Here is a 16,604-nt window from a genome sequence, read left to right as displayed (position 1 = left end):
GGCTGCTTAGAAGCATGCAAATGCACCCTGGCTGCTCTGGACTGATCTGTTTGCCCCACAACTCTGTGTGCCAGGTCGAACAGGGTGCTCTCATATCAAACGTCTGGGTTTCATATGGCCTACATTTATGGCCCACTTCTACACTGTGGTGAACATGTTCTGTTCCCTGTAAGCTATGTCTGTCCCTGAGATTTTGGGCAAAACTTTCTTACTGTTCCTCAATCAAAACTTCTTCTTGACCCAACAAGAGACTGTGTCAAGAACATTGTGTCTAATGTAGTTTGAAAATAAAGATCTTGCATTAATATCACTTGATAACTACATCTTTCTTATTTTTATCATACATGTAAATGCACATGTATTCTGCTTTTCACATTTTGTTTAAATAAAGAAAATGTTTCTATAAAATATAGAAAATTAGCTATGTATTTGTTTCGAAGTGTAGAATAAGCTATAGAGTAATTCTGCACTAATCTAGAACATTTTCTAGGCTCTCAAAAATTTCTGCTAATATGCTCCATGTATTCTATTCTGTTGACAGGGGCATTGAGTGGACAAGCTTGACTGGTTTTCTTTCCTTTGCCACATCAATGCCCAACAATTTGGGATTGGTAAGGAATGAACTGCAGCTGGTTGATCTTCCAACAGGTTAGTGTCTTTTGTGACATCTGTATAGATTACGCTTGGGAAAGTGGCTGTGACAGACCTGCTTGTTGGGCCATACCCAGATTCGTATCTGACTTCAGTGACAAAATAAATTATGCTTTATCCTGTTGTCATGGCAGAAATAACATAACTAAAAGGAATTGAGCTGATTCTGTTCTTCCTTGTCCAACCATAGGGGTAGGTGCCTAGAGTAGCTGCTATGGACTTCCCAATTTACTATTTTATCAGTAGTACTGTAAACGCTAGAAAAAGAGTCTGCATGTAGAGTTGAAAAAGTTTAGCCCAGTTGTGCCTTTTGCTAAAGTTGCCATTATACCTTTAGTATATAAATAATGACTGTTAAGAGACCCTGAAGGTATTTTCTCAGTTATGAAGAAAACAAACTTTAATTTTCCACACAGGCAGACTTTTTGCTCTAGTGCTGATGATTCACTGCTGACTTCATGCTGGGCTATTTTAACTAAGCAGGAAGTCTGCAGCCATGGGAAAAGTACTCTTGGGGGAATTCTGTGCCAAATAATTAAAAATTCTGTGCACAATATTTTAAAATTCCACATATATTATTTGTCAAAATGAAACCAGCATGATTATATTGTGTTAATTATTTTGAAATTTTGTTTAAAAATACCTGTCAGCAAGTATGTCTGTAACAATACAGACAACAAAAAAGAATCAGGAAATGTTTTTTGACAGATTCTTTACTAGGCATATTAATATGGAACTTTGAGTAATAATTCATTTAAACTACAATACAGAACATATTTTCCACACCCTTCAGTGCAAAGGGTTGGGGGAGTCAGGTGTAAGAGAGGAGCTGATATAGAGGGAAGCAATTGCTGGGTAGGAGCCTGGGAGTGAACCTGGAGGGTTGTTGGGTGTGAGTAGGAGAAGTATGGAACAAGTGTTTATTTCAGGGTGAGGGATTGTTAGAGAGTTGGGGAGCCTCCCCCATGCAGACCCTGGCTGACCCCTAGCCTCTCCCATTCAGTCGGGCACATCTGCCCCTGTGTGTCCCTGCACCCCCACTCCGCCTGTCTCCATGTGACCCTGCAACCCCACTCCCATTTAGGCCCTGGCTCAATGTTGTCACACAAGCTCCTGTGCCTCTGCCCCAATGTGTCCCCCACACTAGCCCTTCTGAACCCCAGTCTGTGTGATCCGCAGCAGCCCCATGTGCCCTGCTCTGTCCATCCCATGCCCTGCCCTCCTCTCCCCTCCCCCCACTCCCATATCCCATGCCTCCTCATCTGGCCCTGCAGGTATGGCACTGTGAGTTGGCTGGGCCACTTTTGTTTAAAACACCTTTAAGTCTATGACACGTAACAGTTGTATAGGTAATATAAAGCTTCACTCAGAAAGGACAGTAAGTTTCATTATTGGTATTCAACAGTGATCACTTCCGTTTTGAAAGTTACAAGTTACAAGTACAGGAATGCAGTGATTCACTGAGTGCAGCATGAGTTAATACTTCATTTAAGAAATACTTATACATTTCTTATATTCAAAAGGAGTTAAAAAAATATGAGGGCAGAATATGTTTCTGGTATGAAAATTGAAATCCATTCAAGGTTTCCTTCTGGAGCAGTCAATAAGTAGATATGAAATACTGTCTCTGAGCCACGACTCAAATAACTCGCTTAGATGTCAGTATTTGCGTAATGCCAATCATGCATTGATTTCAGTAGTTCCACTTCAGAAGTGAGATTGTTATGGGGTATTTTCTCAGGCAGTAGAGACCATATTATGTTTTAGTGTCTAGAAAGCAATTACAAGTTGAATAACTGTGTGCGCAGAGAAGCGGGAATGTGACAGGTCAATTACAGGGGTTTTACTTTTGTGGGGTTACTATTTTTTATTCCCTCTTTTTTCGCCCCATATAACTTCTGTATTCTAGGCAGGAGCATTGCATTTCGTGGGGAACGAGGCAATGATGAACCAGCCATTGAAATGATAAAGGTGTCTCATTTGAAGTAAGTAGATTAGCCTTGTAAAGCTTGTGTTATCTAGTATTGAATTTTCAGGAGATACTTGTAACAGACAGAAGTAAATTGGTATTGAGAAAAGACTCTGCACAAGGAGAAGGTGGAAAAGAATATACAAATTAATCAAAGAAATAATCTATTTTTACATATGTTTGTTACTATAGGCTTTTATTAAAATGTGAATGTTTATGTAATGGACGTTTTCACAAACTTCAAAATCCCACGGGGTTGCTAGAATAATTAAGGAGAATGTTAGTCTAATAGTTGTATTTTGATGTCGGGGGCCACTAGAGAATGGTTGTTATGAAATTTTTTGCAGGGTTGGGTTTCTCCATGAGTTTCAAGGTCTTTTTAGAATCTAAACTTTAAATAAAATCAGAAGATCAGGATTGCACATCAATGTCTTCCTGTGTTTTTTGCACAGCACTTAACACAGTTGCCACAGGTGCAATTGCCAACACAGTTACAAATTAGTAGGTTCAGTCTGAAGAGAGAGATGATTATTAGGTGAGAACAAGAAAGGAACAGTTTGATTGGCAAGAGATTAAGATGGGTTAGGAAAGAGGCTATTTTGCCTTCAGTTTTAGGGAGAAGGTAGAGTTGATAGCTTACACAATATTGAAGTGTGAATTTTACTTTTAAAACGTACAATGTGAAAAAACAAGGAAATAGTTTGTATCCAAGTCATAAAAAGTGTCTTTGCAAAAGTCCATTGCAAACTGTGGTGTGACAGAAAACTGCCCAGAAAACAGGGAGTTAACTCTAGAAGGGATTCTCTGCACTTGCGCATGCTCTTATGGGAAGGCAAAGATGCTGGACTAGAGACTGCAGGGTAGTAATTCTCCATAGGATGAAGGGAGGAAATTCCTTAAGAATAACATTTTGGAAGGCAAAAGTGGCAAATGAATTAGTAGTAAGAGGATTCCATATCCATTCACTACAGGACTAAGGTGTGAAGTCTTCTGATTTTTTTGTTTCCTTGTAAATATAATTTAAACAATATTGGATTCAATATAATTCTATAAAAGGTTTTATTGTAGTTTTTTTGTTCAATACAGCAAACAGCTTTTGTTATACAATAATAAGCATTCAAATATGGAGAGCTTACAATCTAGCCTTGTTCTCAGCAGGATATTATCTTCAATAGAGAGAGAGAGAGCATAAATTCTATAGCTAGGCAATCTTGAGATCAGATTATCCTCATTTTATTATGCTAGAACAAAATCAGAATAGCATAATAAGTATTTTTTAAAAGCCCATTGAAATAGCTAATCTGTAAACAGTTATGTTTTCTTGTATTAATATTTGTACAATGAGAGTCTGCTAAACATTTATCTCAGGTAAATGAGTTTTTGTCAAATCAGTATATACTACTATCAGCTCTTCTTTGCTTTGCTTCGTTAGCAGACAGATTTAGAAATGAAAAGTTTTTCATTTAAATCTAAAAAAACCCAATATTTACTGTGTAGTATAGATCCTAAATTGGCTGAGTAAGAGATTGTTGCAACAGCATCAAGTTTAACAAATTCACATTTTAATTCAAATTTTCTTCTTCTCGTTAGTCTCCATATCTGTCAGAAACCTTAGGATAACAATGTTTTTTTTTAAGTAATTGTGGCTTATGGATGTATATATATCAGAAAATATGGTAATAAGAGTTTACGTATCAATTTTTGCAACAGTTTTCAAAAGTAATTCCACACGTACCATGCACTACTAAACTATGATAGTGACCAGAAATTTTGGATCATTTAGTTCCTAATTTTGCAATGAACTCTAGATGTTTGTTCCCATGAGGAAAGTCAGAGGGATTCTGAATGGGTGCAGCAGTCCAGTTCCACAAAACTTTTTGCAAGATCGCTGCCAGACTAAATTTGTTCAGTGTCTCTTCGCCCTCTACTTCAAACAAACAAACAAACAAAAAACACCACCACACAGACTCAGACCACCACCACCATGATGCCAGTAAGAAAAGGTATAAAATAAAATATTTAATAAACAACTGGATTGTAGTAAAGGTCTCATTTATTTCAGGCAGTATTTAGCTGTAGTATTTAAAGACAAGCCTCTGGAACTCTGGGATGTCAGGACGTGTACTCTTCTTAGAGAAATGTCAAAAAACTTCCCTACCGTGACTGCTTTGGTAAGGAATCCAATCTGTTGATTCTCATTTGAAATGTAAATGGTTGTTAAATTTGTATATCTTGAAATAATAGATTTTTTTTAAATTTCTCTAGTCTACAAACACAGTCTGACCTGTCTCCCCTACTCTTCTTTCACAAAATAGCCTATTAAAACATAGGGTTTGGGGTTTTTTTTCCTAAAAGTAAATCTGTAGTGGGCATCATCATTATTAATCAATAAAACTAGGAAGTAAAAAGGGACATATTTTCCATTTTCCTAATTAAAATTTCTCACAGGAATGGTCATCTACTCATAATTTGAAGAGCTTGAGAAAGAAACAGCTTGCAGCCCGTGAAGCCATGGCCCGACAGACGGTCGCATCCGATACAGAACTTAGCAGTGTAGAATCTTCTGTGATCAGGTATTGCCCATCACTGTCTCTCATGATATGGTAATGCATCAGTTATTCTTCAGACGAGTTTTCTTACTCGAGATTGTCGCTCGTTAATAGTGCTGTTTGGTACATGTCATCCAGATGCTCTCCCATGATGGAGGTCCCCTCAGCTGTCCTGTTAAAGCAACTTTGCAGGCTCCTTTATGCCATTTGAACAGCACAAAGGAGCCAAAGAATGGGCCAGAGTCTAGCACTTGAACATGGTCCCTTGATTTGACTGCTGAGCAAGAAACAGACTTTAACAGCAAAGAAACAGAGCAAGAAACAGACTTTAGTGGCCTACTCCTTGAAGTAAAATTTTAATTTGCCACTCATGCACTGTCATAAGTGTATAAACCAATTTGTTATTTCAGGACTTATGCAGACCGTTCTCAGGGGAAACACTCACTTCCGATCTACTATCTATTTTTATGTATTTGTGGATTGGGGTCATGACCTCTTATATCCATTTCAAGGGGAAAAAAAGGCCACCTTTGTCTAATTATCTTTCTCTTAAAGCTTATTACAGGAGGCCGAAAGTAAATCTGAGCTGAGTCAGAACATTTCTGCCAGAGAGCACTTTGTGTTTACAGATACCGATGGGCAGGTTTATCATCTCTCAGTGGAGGGAAATTTGGTAAAAGACGGTGCAAGAATTCCGCCTGATGTGAGTTTAATATTTTTGTCTCATCAATGCTGTAATTTGTTTTCATAGCTACTGCTGCAGAAAATAGCATACCATTAACATTAATATAGATATGCATTTTAATGGCAAATAGTTACCAGAAATCAATAATTGGAAACATGAAACCAAAAATATAAGCTGTAAAACTTAAACTAAAATTACTGTTTTTAAAAAAAGGACACTTAAAATTTTGTAGGAATATATAATTTTATGTAAATATTCAAACAGTGCTCTTATTTACAAGAGCACATTAGTTTGTTATATGTGTGATCACTATATTTACTTGGAAAGAACAATGGAGGATTTTTGTTCATTGTGTCTCTATTTTGCATAATAATACGTAAATGAGGGAAGCTGTATGCAGATGTTGAAGGTGTCTTAATCCTCATGGAAATAGTAAATACACGTCTACCTCGATAGAACGCTGTCCTCGGGAGCCAAAAAATCTTACCGCATTATAGGTGAAACCGCGTTATATCGAACTTGCTTTGATCCACCAGAGTGCGCAGTCCCGCCCCCCTGGAGCACTGGTTTACCGCGTTGACCCGATATAACAAATTCGGATATGTGTTATATTGAGGTAGCAGTGTACAGCATTTGAAAAAAGGAAAACCCTCCATTTATGCTAGCTGTAGAATGTTTTTTGTGTCCGTCTTTATCTCAGATTTCTGTACAGGTATACACTATCCTATTTGGTTTAAGAAAACAGTAGTTTCACCTATGTATGTTGAGACCAGGCATTAACCAAGTTGATCATATAGTAGGCATCTGGTAGCAACTACTATACCTAGCAAAACTATTTCCATAGTTTCCCCAATTAACATATTTTGATTTTGCAGATACTTTATCCCACTGTTTTGTGGGGAAATGGGGGTATATTCTTTCAGGCAAGACAACAGAAACAGCTGAAATTAAATTTCAAATGTGGTGTAACCATGGTCCTCAGTGAGCACTAGCGCCTTTGCTTCGTTTGGGGGTGGAGACACTTCTAAAATAGTTTGTATTTTTAAAGTATTTCTGGGAATATTTGTGTTTTTTGGATAGAGTGGGATGTACATAGGGGGTGTTAGGCATCTTTGGTCATCTGGATTTTTTTTAAATTGAGCCTAATAAAGCCCTGCCCATTTTGTGATATAATTGCACACTTTCCCCTGACCTGACCAGAGTGATGATCTGTCAACTTTGAAATGTTGACTCTTAAGCATGAGAAATCTTTCTATGACTTTTAAAAATCACAAGGAAAATAAAGGTTTAAAAAAAATTATGCAACATTAAAGGATGCATAGTTATTTTTTACACTTCCTGACTGTGATTCTTTATTCCAACAGCAAAGTTAACTTAGACATGTAGTATTCCTGGTTTTTTGTTTCAATGTGTTATTTGTCATAAGATGCATGCCGGTAAATATACAAGATGTTCAAAATGAACAGGTTGATATTTCTGTCGGAGCCTTAGTTTGTGCACCGTGTGACTTGTGATTTAACCATTCATCCTTAACGTTTCACTAAATGGTTAATTAGATTTAATATGAACATAGTTAGGCTTGTTTCTGCAAACACACATATGAATAACTTTACGTGTATTAACAGCCCTATTTTGCTCAGCGGAACTATTCACATATGTACAAATTTAAGCACCTGTGTCAGTGTTTGTGGGATTGGGGTCTAAGTCTGTTTTCTCATTTTCAGTCGGGACCGGTACATAGCCCTGGAATACAAGATTTGCAACACTAGATCAGATTACTCGTCGATCAGTTCTGGTAGTGTGCCTCTGGTAGTGGCCAGTAACTATTCCTTCACAAGAAAGTGAAGTCAACCTTTTGCCCAAAACACTATCACAAACTGCTAAACAATTGTGCAATGCTGCATGTTAAATGCATGTGATGGGATCTAGGATAGGGGAAATGTTTGAGCTATAACTTGTACTTTGAAGCAAGACTTGATTGAATTTAGCTTGTAGTGGCATGCCTAAGTACAAAATGTTGTTACTGGTCATAGTTATGTATTTGAATCAGAGATCTGTAGTGGCAATGAATTTCCATTTATTTTTATTTTCATTCTTAAGATATTTTAAGCTGCAGATGTTCTGTTTGGTTGCTCTTTTTGCTAATAGCACGTGCAGTTCTACTTACTTAAGGGCCTATTACTGAAGTGAATGCAAATTTGCCTTAGTAAGGAGTACAGAATAATATCCTACAGTTCAATAGCCAAGTCTTAATTTTTTTTCTTAAATAATAATAAAAAAATATATGGAGATATAGCTATCTCATAGAACTGGAAGGGACCCCGAAAGGTCATTGAGTCCAGCCCCCTGCCTTCACTAGCAGGACCAAGTACTGATTTTTGCCCCAGATCCCTAAGTGGCCACCTCAAGGATTGAACTCACAACCCTGGGTTTAGCAGGCCAGTGCTCAAACCACTGAGCTATCCCTCCTCTCCCCCCTTATTTCTTCATGGGACAGAAAAAATAAAGTTCACGTACAATCGTTATGCAGTGAGTTAGTGGCTCAACCAATGATCCCTATAACCCCTCATAACTATAAGAGACATGTGACATTCTCAGGTTATCCCCTAGTGGCTAGTAGTCAGTCTTACTAGAAACTTTTATGGTATAGTTGGTAATATATACTCTGAAAGGGATTGAAACCCAAGATCACACTCTCCTGTGACTCCTAAAGTAATCAGTTTGCTCTTGAAAGATGAAGTCTTCCTTGTTAACAGTTAATGGAGCTTGCCCTGCAGGAACTTATACTCCTATCTATTTAAAAAAGCTGTTTGTCTTCAAACTGCTTCTTAAAAATACACATGTTGCAACATTAGAAACCCGAATATTTCTCCATTTAAAAACATTTAAGTAACCTCGTTAAATGTTACTCATTTTATTATCATTCTCCTTGTTTAGGCCAGCAGTCAAAATATTGCAAAAATCCTTCTGTTTCATGTGACAGGTTGTCTGTTTTCAGAGACAGTGGCAGCTTTCACACTGAGAGACCAGGTATTAAGGATCCAGTCTCTGATGGCGTTAGTAAATAATTTAGAGCAGACTTGGGCACAGGGGAGAGAAAAAAACAAGTAATGGAAAAATTGCTGTTTTATTGTGTGATTTTTTTTTTTCCCCCCTTGGGATTTAATGAAAAATTATGTATTTCCAAGAGTACATTTGCAGAATTTAGGAAAAAGGTAGTGAGTGTTTACCTGCTGTTCATAACCAAAGCTTTTTTAAAGACAGAGGTCTACTGAAATACGTTTTTAATTTATATATACCGTGTGCATATAGCTTTAACAATACAAAAGTTACCCATATAACCATACAGATATTGTATGATATTTATATCTGGTAGCTTAAACAACAATTTTAAAATATATCTGAGCATTACAAGTTGACTAGGACAGAACAATTTTGTAGATGTTCTTCATATACTTTGAGTTTTAGCTTAAGAGAAAAATAGTTCACTAGAAAGTCTATAAAGTTTGTTCAGCATAATCCAGTAACATAAAAGTATTCCAGAGCAGATGTCTCTTGAGGATTATTTTTCTTTTAATTAATACCTCTCAACAGATTAAATGTTTAGGAGTAAAACAAATACTAAATATTGGGATAAAGGTACACACAAATACACACAAATCCCTGACTTATTTCTAGAGGTGTGCTAAAGCCACAAAATTTGGGTTTCAGACAGTCCAAAGTTCTGATGCACGGTCTTGGTTTTGGCCAGCTCTTCGTCATTTTTGAATAGTGACCCTAAGCAATGGTTCATGACAGACAGTGGTAAATGGAACCCTTGCAGAGTTGGCTGGATGTATGGTGCTGAATCTCCTTGTTTTCAGCTTCTACATTTTATTAAAAGAAGCTATAACTATTTTAAATATTTTTCTAAAATTACTTTTCCATATAATTGTCAGAGGAAAGAATGTGGGCCCATAACACAGTTTAAGATGCAGTCCAAATTATGAAAATGCTTGACAACCCCTATTTTAGAAGATTAAATGACTGTTAGTACTCACTTTCACTTTACAGAGGTTATAACAATCAAATTAGAATGTAGGTTCCCTGACTCTATTATGGTTGTAGTGAAAAAGGCTCATTGGAGACTATAACACACTACGCATAGTTCTGTGTGTCTCTCGCTTATGGCTGCTACCCACAGTGAGGCAGGAATCTTTAAGCATTGGCTCGGTCTGTGCCAGACAATGGATTTAGTGACCCAAGATCTTGGATTTTTTTGTAGGTTCCTATCTTCAGAGACAGTTTTACAGGTAAATAATACATTATAACCTGTCAAACAAGGAAAAAAATGTTTGCAGACACTTTTTAGTCATAAGTTTGGAGGATGTCACTTTTCATGTTGATATGATGGATTGTTTTTATATCAGTAAATTTGTGGAAAACATAACTATTTATCTAGGTACTAACATGGACCTCATGACCAAAGAATCTGAGCACCTCACAGTCACTAATGAATTTTGTCTTCACATTACCCCTGCGATTCCCAGCTGAGACATAGGCAGATTAAGTGATTTGCCCAAGAAGCCTTTACTGAGCTAGGAATTGAACTGAGGTCTCCTGAGTTCAAGTCTGGTGGCCTGTCTACTGGATCATCATTTTTCCTTCTTCTGGGGCACAACAGAATTATTGGTTGGAAAATGCATTATCTGAGCTACACATAACACTTTGTTTCAATCACCGTTTTTATATTGTGACCTGAAAAAAAAAAAAAAAAAAAAAAAAAGCTTGAGACTAATTTGTAGAACAAGAAATATTAATATCTAGGTGCAGACTAATTATAGCTTTTGTCATTTTAGATTAAAATTTCATGTTGTATTTCAGTGTTCAAAAACTGAATGTTGCATTCTAATAATTAACCTTGGTGTGAGTTTCTCTTAAGTTAGTCATTTGTTCAGCTGTAATTTCTTTTGTAATGGCATCAAATCATGAATTGAACAGAAAGGGCATGGGTTGTGTACAGATTTGTAATGGGTCAGAGCTTTCTTTTTGTGACCTTTTTAACAATTTTTTGCTTCTTTGAAGTGCAGCCACTTTCCTGCATCAAACATGAAGGCTCAGATAAATTTATCTATCAATTTGGAATCCTCTTATTTCTGTATCCTAGTATAGTTTGTTGGTCCTGTGAATGTTTGATAATTGAGTCCTGTCACTTGGGGTTTACATACATTTAGGGACACAAAAGCTTTTCATGCTTTAAAACCCCAAAGGTGATAATACAAAACACTTCATTCAGGACAAAAAGTCTTCAAAAATATGATGTGGCAGATTCTGTCCTCTGACCCAGAACAACTCCATTAAATTCAACTGCATTGCTTTGTTGTAACAGAGAAGAATATGGCCCATTAGATTTACCTATTGTGGAAAATGAGGAAATATCAGTACTGATATGTTTATGCCAATGTATGCTACTATTAATTACACAGTTTCATTTTTCTTCTTAAATACTTGCAGGGAAGCATGGGTAGCATTACTTGTATTGCGTGGAAAGGCGATACGATGGTTCTCGGAGATGTTGATGGAAACTTAAACTTCTGGGATTTGAAAGCAAGAGTATCCAGGTATGTGTGTGAATAAAATCTTACTAATTCATATAAAATGAAGGAAAGGTAAAACATTTTTAATTCTTTATTTTTCTCTGCAGTAGATGATTGTGTGTTGTCTGAGAGAACTCTTCAAGATTGTATTTTTAAAAAGAAAATTCTCAGTCATGTCCTAGCAGAGAGTGATTAACCAGAGAGATATTGGGCCCTGTTAATAAATTTATAACTCCTGTGCCAGAAGGTACCATTGTGATTATCTAGTCTGTCTGTATAACACGGTCCATAAAACTTCCCCCAAAATAATTCCTAGAGCAGTGGTTCTCAAACTAGGGCCGCACTTGTTCAGGGAAAGCCCCTGGTGGGCCGGGCTGGTTTGTTTACGTGCCGCGTCTGCAGGTTCAGCTGATCGCGGCTCCCACTGGCTGTGGCTTGCCGCTCCAGGCCAATGGGGGCTGCAGGAAGTGGCACGGGCCGAGGGACATGCTGGCCGCCCTTCCTGCAGCTCCCATTGGCCTGGAGCGGCAAACTGCGGCCAGTGGGAGCCGCGATTGGCCAAACCTGCGGACACGGCCGGTAAACAAACTGGCCCAGCCTGCCAGGGACTTTTCCTGAACAAGCAGCGTCCCTAGTTTGAGATCCACTGTCCTAGAGCATATCTTTTAGAAAAACATTCAATCTTGATTTTAAAATGGCCAATGATGGAGAATCCACCGTGACCCTTGGTAAATTGCTCCTATGTTTATTTACCCTCACTCTTTAAAATTTATACCTTATTTCTAGTCTGTATTTGTGTCGCTTCAATATCTAGCTATTGGATCTTCCTCAGTGTGAGATTGTGGCTTTTTGAGCATCTAGTAAAGTTTCCTTAGACAATTCCCAATTATCATTCACATTTTTCTGATTAAATTCTCTTCCCAGCTGATCTGGCTCATAATTGGTTTCAGCATCACTGCTCTGGACATTATAAGTGTGATCAAGTCATGAGCACTTGTACCAAATTCACCATTAATTTCTGGTTCTGTGATATAGAATGTTCCCACTGACTTAAATGAAACTGATGATGATTCACACCGACCAGAGATCTTGCCCATTATGTTTAATCCAAGCAAGATTATTTCATAATAAATTTTGATAACTAACAGTATTAAATGTTCTGATATTTTCCCCCTCCCACAACCACTTTTTTTATAGCGCTGTCAATTTTTGATATTTTGTGGGTTTTTTGCTAATCTATTTATATAGCTTTGGATGATTAGTTCTACAAATTTATACAGGATCAAAGTGTAAATGCTTAAGGGAGAATTTATATTAACAATTTATGACATATCTGTTCCTGAGAATGAAATTGAACCTGTTGCCCTTTTGTCCCCAGGGGGATCCCCACGCACCGAAGCTGGGTGAGAAAAATACGCTTTGCCCCTGGGAAAGGAAATCAAAAAGTGATAACAATGTACAATGATGGAGCTGAAGTTTGGGACACAAAAGAGGTACACATCTATTTCTTATCAGTATTCACTTGTGTGCAAAATATGCTGCTTTGAATTAGAGAAGGTCAGGTGCCCAAGCAATCTGATTAAAATAATACTTAATCTGTTTCTGACATCTGTATAATAGTTACCCAGCTTTTCACAAAGGACTTTTAGTTTTTAATTTTTTCAATCTGTTTTCAGTTGAGAAGTGCCTTTCACTATGAAAGCTGACGCTCTATTGAAATATACAATTTTACCACCCTTCCAGTGAGTTTGGGTTGTATATGTTGTTTTGAACTCAGACTTAGAAAGAGAAAAATCTCCCTTCCAAAAACTTTATCAAAGTTTAATGAACATCTACATTTATGGAATTGTAAAGTTGTCTTATCTTCAGAGCTTGGTTTTAACTTATTAGAGGATATGAGAAGGCCAGACACTTGATATTAACATTGGCCCTGCTTCATTTCCTCTCCTGCAAGAAAAATCTGTATTAGGGAAAATTGCTCTTAAAAATTCTGGGATTCATCTTATGTAGTTGGAGTTGTATTCCTCCCTCCAGAGGTCCATAGACACTTGAACTCCATTGATTCCACAGTCAGAGCAAGCTATGAATCTGTAATCTTTTCCTCCAGGAATGATGTCCGTGCTACTGGTTATTTCTCCCTGCAGCTGTTCACTCCCTCCTTTTGTGAATGAAAGAAGGTTTTTTAGGTAGAAGCCTTAAAATGCTCATTGACTTCCAATTGAAAATCTGTCAAAGTCTCCAGGAAAACAACTTACAAGAGCCACATCTCCTTAGATCTGTCTCTAGAATTTGTTCCTTATCTATGATGCTCCAACTCTGTTGTATGTCTGTAGTGGAGCATCATTGTCTTCAGTGTCATGCAACAGAGCTGCTGCTTCACTGCAAGCCACTCTAGTATACTGGAACAGTGTAAAGGGTGTCTGAAAAGCACTATATCTGATGCAGGTACTGCAGAATTAAGCTGCTCTCTAAAGACCCTTTCCCAAGCGGGGACAGGGTGCATGTATCAGAAAAGGGCCTCAGAATGCAGCACTGCAGAGAGTGCCATGGCCCATAGGGCAGCCTACTCTAACCTGGGCTGGCTCTCAGAGCTCTCTAAATTATACCGCGGCCCTTCCAGCCCCCAGAGCATTCCAGGATCAGGAGGGTGCAAAGATGCCACCTTAGCCCTTCCAGCTCCACCTATCTTGCGAGTTCTGTGAAACGCCTCTGGGAGACACAACACACAATTTTGACTAGTGTGATTAACAGCATTACTAAAAGCAAAAATGTCTTAATATTTCAAGGTGCAGATGGTAAGCAGTTTAAGAAGTGGAAGAAATATCAACTTCCGAATACTGGATGTGGATTGCTGTACCTCAGACAAAGTGATCTTGGCATCAGATGATGGGTGCATCAGAGTTCTAGAGACAACTCTGAAGTCAACATGTTTTAGAATGGATGAACAAGTATTAACAGGTCTGAGAGATCTCAACAGCACCTAATGCTCATGTGCTTTGAATTGTTTCCCTTTTGCTACAGACCATAGTATATTTCATTTAGAAAGGTGTGCAAAATAGTCTTTACTGTTTAAAACTGACATCAGTCTAAGCCAGTGGTCTCCAAACTTTTTTGATCACGCACCCCTATCAGTAAAAAATTTTTGAGCATGCACCCACTGCTGCGCCGAAGCAAAAAATAAAAATAAAAAGCCGCTCGGACTCCTGCCCGAATTGCCGAAGCGCCAAAAAAAAACAAAAAACGCTGCTCGGACTCACGCCCGAACTGCTGAAGCGCCCCCCTCCCCCAAAAAAAGAGAGCTCCTCCTGCCGCGCACCCCCAAGGATCCTCTGGCGCACCCCCTGGGGTGCGCGAACCCCACTTTGGAGACCACTGGTTTAAGCCAGAGGATGAAGTAGCTCACAAATACCAGAAACTTTGGGAAAATGGATCAGTTTTATAATAGGTTATACAGCTTTTGATATTTCTAAATAACTCATGTTTTGCTTTTTTAGTTTTATCTGCATAAATATGCATAAATTCATTGCATCAGAACAGTCATTCACATACACAGCATGACTTTTAGTCATGTTTGTGATACATGAAAAATTGCTTTTGTTATACTGCTGTATATTTCCAGAATTTGAATCCTAGTTATTGACAATGGCCAAAGTGGATGTTTCCATGAAATTGTAGAAGCGCGTCAATTTGTGACAGCCTTATCTGACTTTTTACAATGTTTTTAGCTAGCATAAGTTCTTACAAAAAATTGCTTTTACATTCTTTCATCTTTGGGGTAAACTGTGCAGCTAAAATGGTTAATACATTAAATCGTGAGTTAAAGATGATCCAGATTTTTCAAATTGTGGGTCAGTCCCATTAAAATCATTGGGACTATTTGTGAGAGTAAAGGTATCATCATTTGATGCTGTGTTTGATACATATTTTGATTTAATATACAGTACTTTGCTAACTTTGTCTACAATAAAAATGGATTGTTTTTTCCTATTATGAAGGCTATAGTTTTGACGAAAGACAAGTAACAGTGCGAACAGCATCATTGAAGGATAGTTTAGTTACCATAAATTATCTTTTGAGACCTGAAAATTAAACTGTGTAAATGCATATTTATGTCATTAACCTGTGGTGCTTAAAGGACAAGGTATCACTGAGTCCAAGAATTTAGTGTGATTCAAAAAAGGATTAGACATTTATAGCAATAATGAAAACACTCACAGGTTACATGAGATAAGAGTCATCATAGTTTTGTGTTTAAGCCAACCACTAACAGGTGGAGGTTAGAAGGAAACTTCCCGTAGGAGCAGATAATTCAATAATTTTCTAGGACAGGGAATCTAACCCCTTCCTCTGGAGCATCTTATTGGTGTCAGAGACTAGATATCAGACTAGATGGACCACCAATCTGATTCATTATGACAATAGTTAGGCACAAGTATCTCTACTGACCAGAGTTTTGAGGCATTCAGTATCGATATACGTTTAGTTTAATTCCCTCCCTATAAAACCATATTGATGCTTCCTGTTTTCACTGCAGATATTCCTGAATGCTGTGATAAAGACTCAGTTTCACTGGAGTCCATAGTAATTGTGATGTGTAAGGATGAGGCATTCTGGCATTTCTTGCGTGAATTTTTTTCACATCTGCTTTATAGAATCATTCCGCCACATACATCTCTGCTTAACTCAAATTTCACTTTTACTTTGCAAATTCATCTGCAACCAGATTTTAACTAAACTAAAAGCCAAAGACAGAGGAGACCAGGTTCTGATTGTAAATGTATAGTGATTAACTGTATGTCCTAGAAAATCTTTTTGCTCATGTGTAATGGCAGACTTTCATGTGCAATGATCCATGCTGTACATCTGGGATTACAATCTGGCCCAACATCTAATATTTTATCTTCTGGCACAGGCAGCTACCAATACATTTTATAGTTTTTAAATGCTATGTCATTAGAGGTTAGCTACTCACAGATCTTGACTATGACTCATTTCCCTCCTCTCTGCCTTTCTTCTATTTCAGAGCCTGTGTGGTGCCCTTATCTCCTTGTTCCAAGGGCCTCATTAGCTTTAAAAGCCTTCTTGCTGCATCAGCCATGGAATGATAAATGTACTCTAGATATTTTACACATGTAAGGCTTTGTTTTCATTTTCTGTTCAAACTTTTAACTATT

At 37.7% G+C, this 16,604-nt stretch overlaps 1 protein-coding gene across 3 annotated transcripts in view; it reads left to right on the top strand.

The window, feature by feature from the left end:
• The window catches only part of WDR11 (WD repeat domain 11), a 67,501-nt gene that overhangs the window by 36,558 nt on the left and 14,339 nt on the right, over positions 1-16,604 (top strand). For all 3 annotated transcript variants that reach the window (XR_004646465.1, XM_034775738.1, XM_034775737.1), the window contains exons 12-20: positions 542-648; positions 2,561-2,636; positions 4,683-4,791; positions 5,069-5,193; positions 5,725-5,872; positions 11,348-11,454; positions 12,809-12,923; positions 14,217-14,388; positions 16,454-16,562. Coding sequence is in view for 2 of the 3 variants with exons in the window: in XM_034775738.1 (XP_034631629.1) it covers positions 542-648; positions 2,561-2,636; positions 4,683-4,791; positions 5,069-5,193; positions 5,725-5,872; positions 11,348-11,454; positions 12,809-12,923; positions 14,217-14,388; positions 16,454-16,562 (1,068 nt within the window). In the remaining variant the exon portion in view is untranslated. The remainder of the gene's footprint in view (positions 1-541; positions 649-2,560; positions 2,637-4,682; positions 4,792-5,068; positions 5,194-5,724; positions 5,873-11,347; positions 11,455-12,808; positions 12,924-14,216; positions 14,389-16,453; positions 16,563-16,604) is intronic.

The sequence above is a fragment of the Trachemys scripta genome, chromosome 7 (assembly GCF_013100865.1).
Source record: "Trachemys scripta elegans isolate TJP31775 chromosome 7, CAS_Tse_1.0, whole genome shotgun sequence".
Taxonomy (NCBI): Eukaryota; Metazoa; Chordata; order Testudines; family Emydidae; genus Trachemys; species Trachemys scripta.
This window is presented reverse-complemented; position numbering and strand designations above follow the sequence as displayed.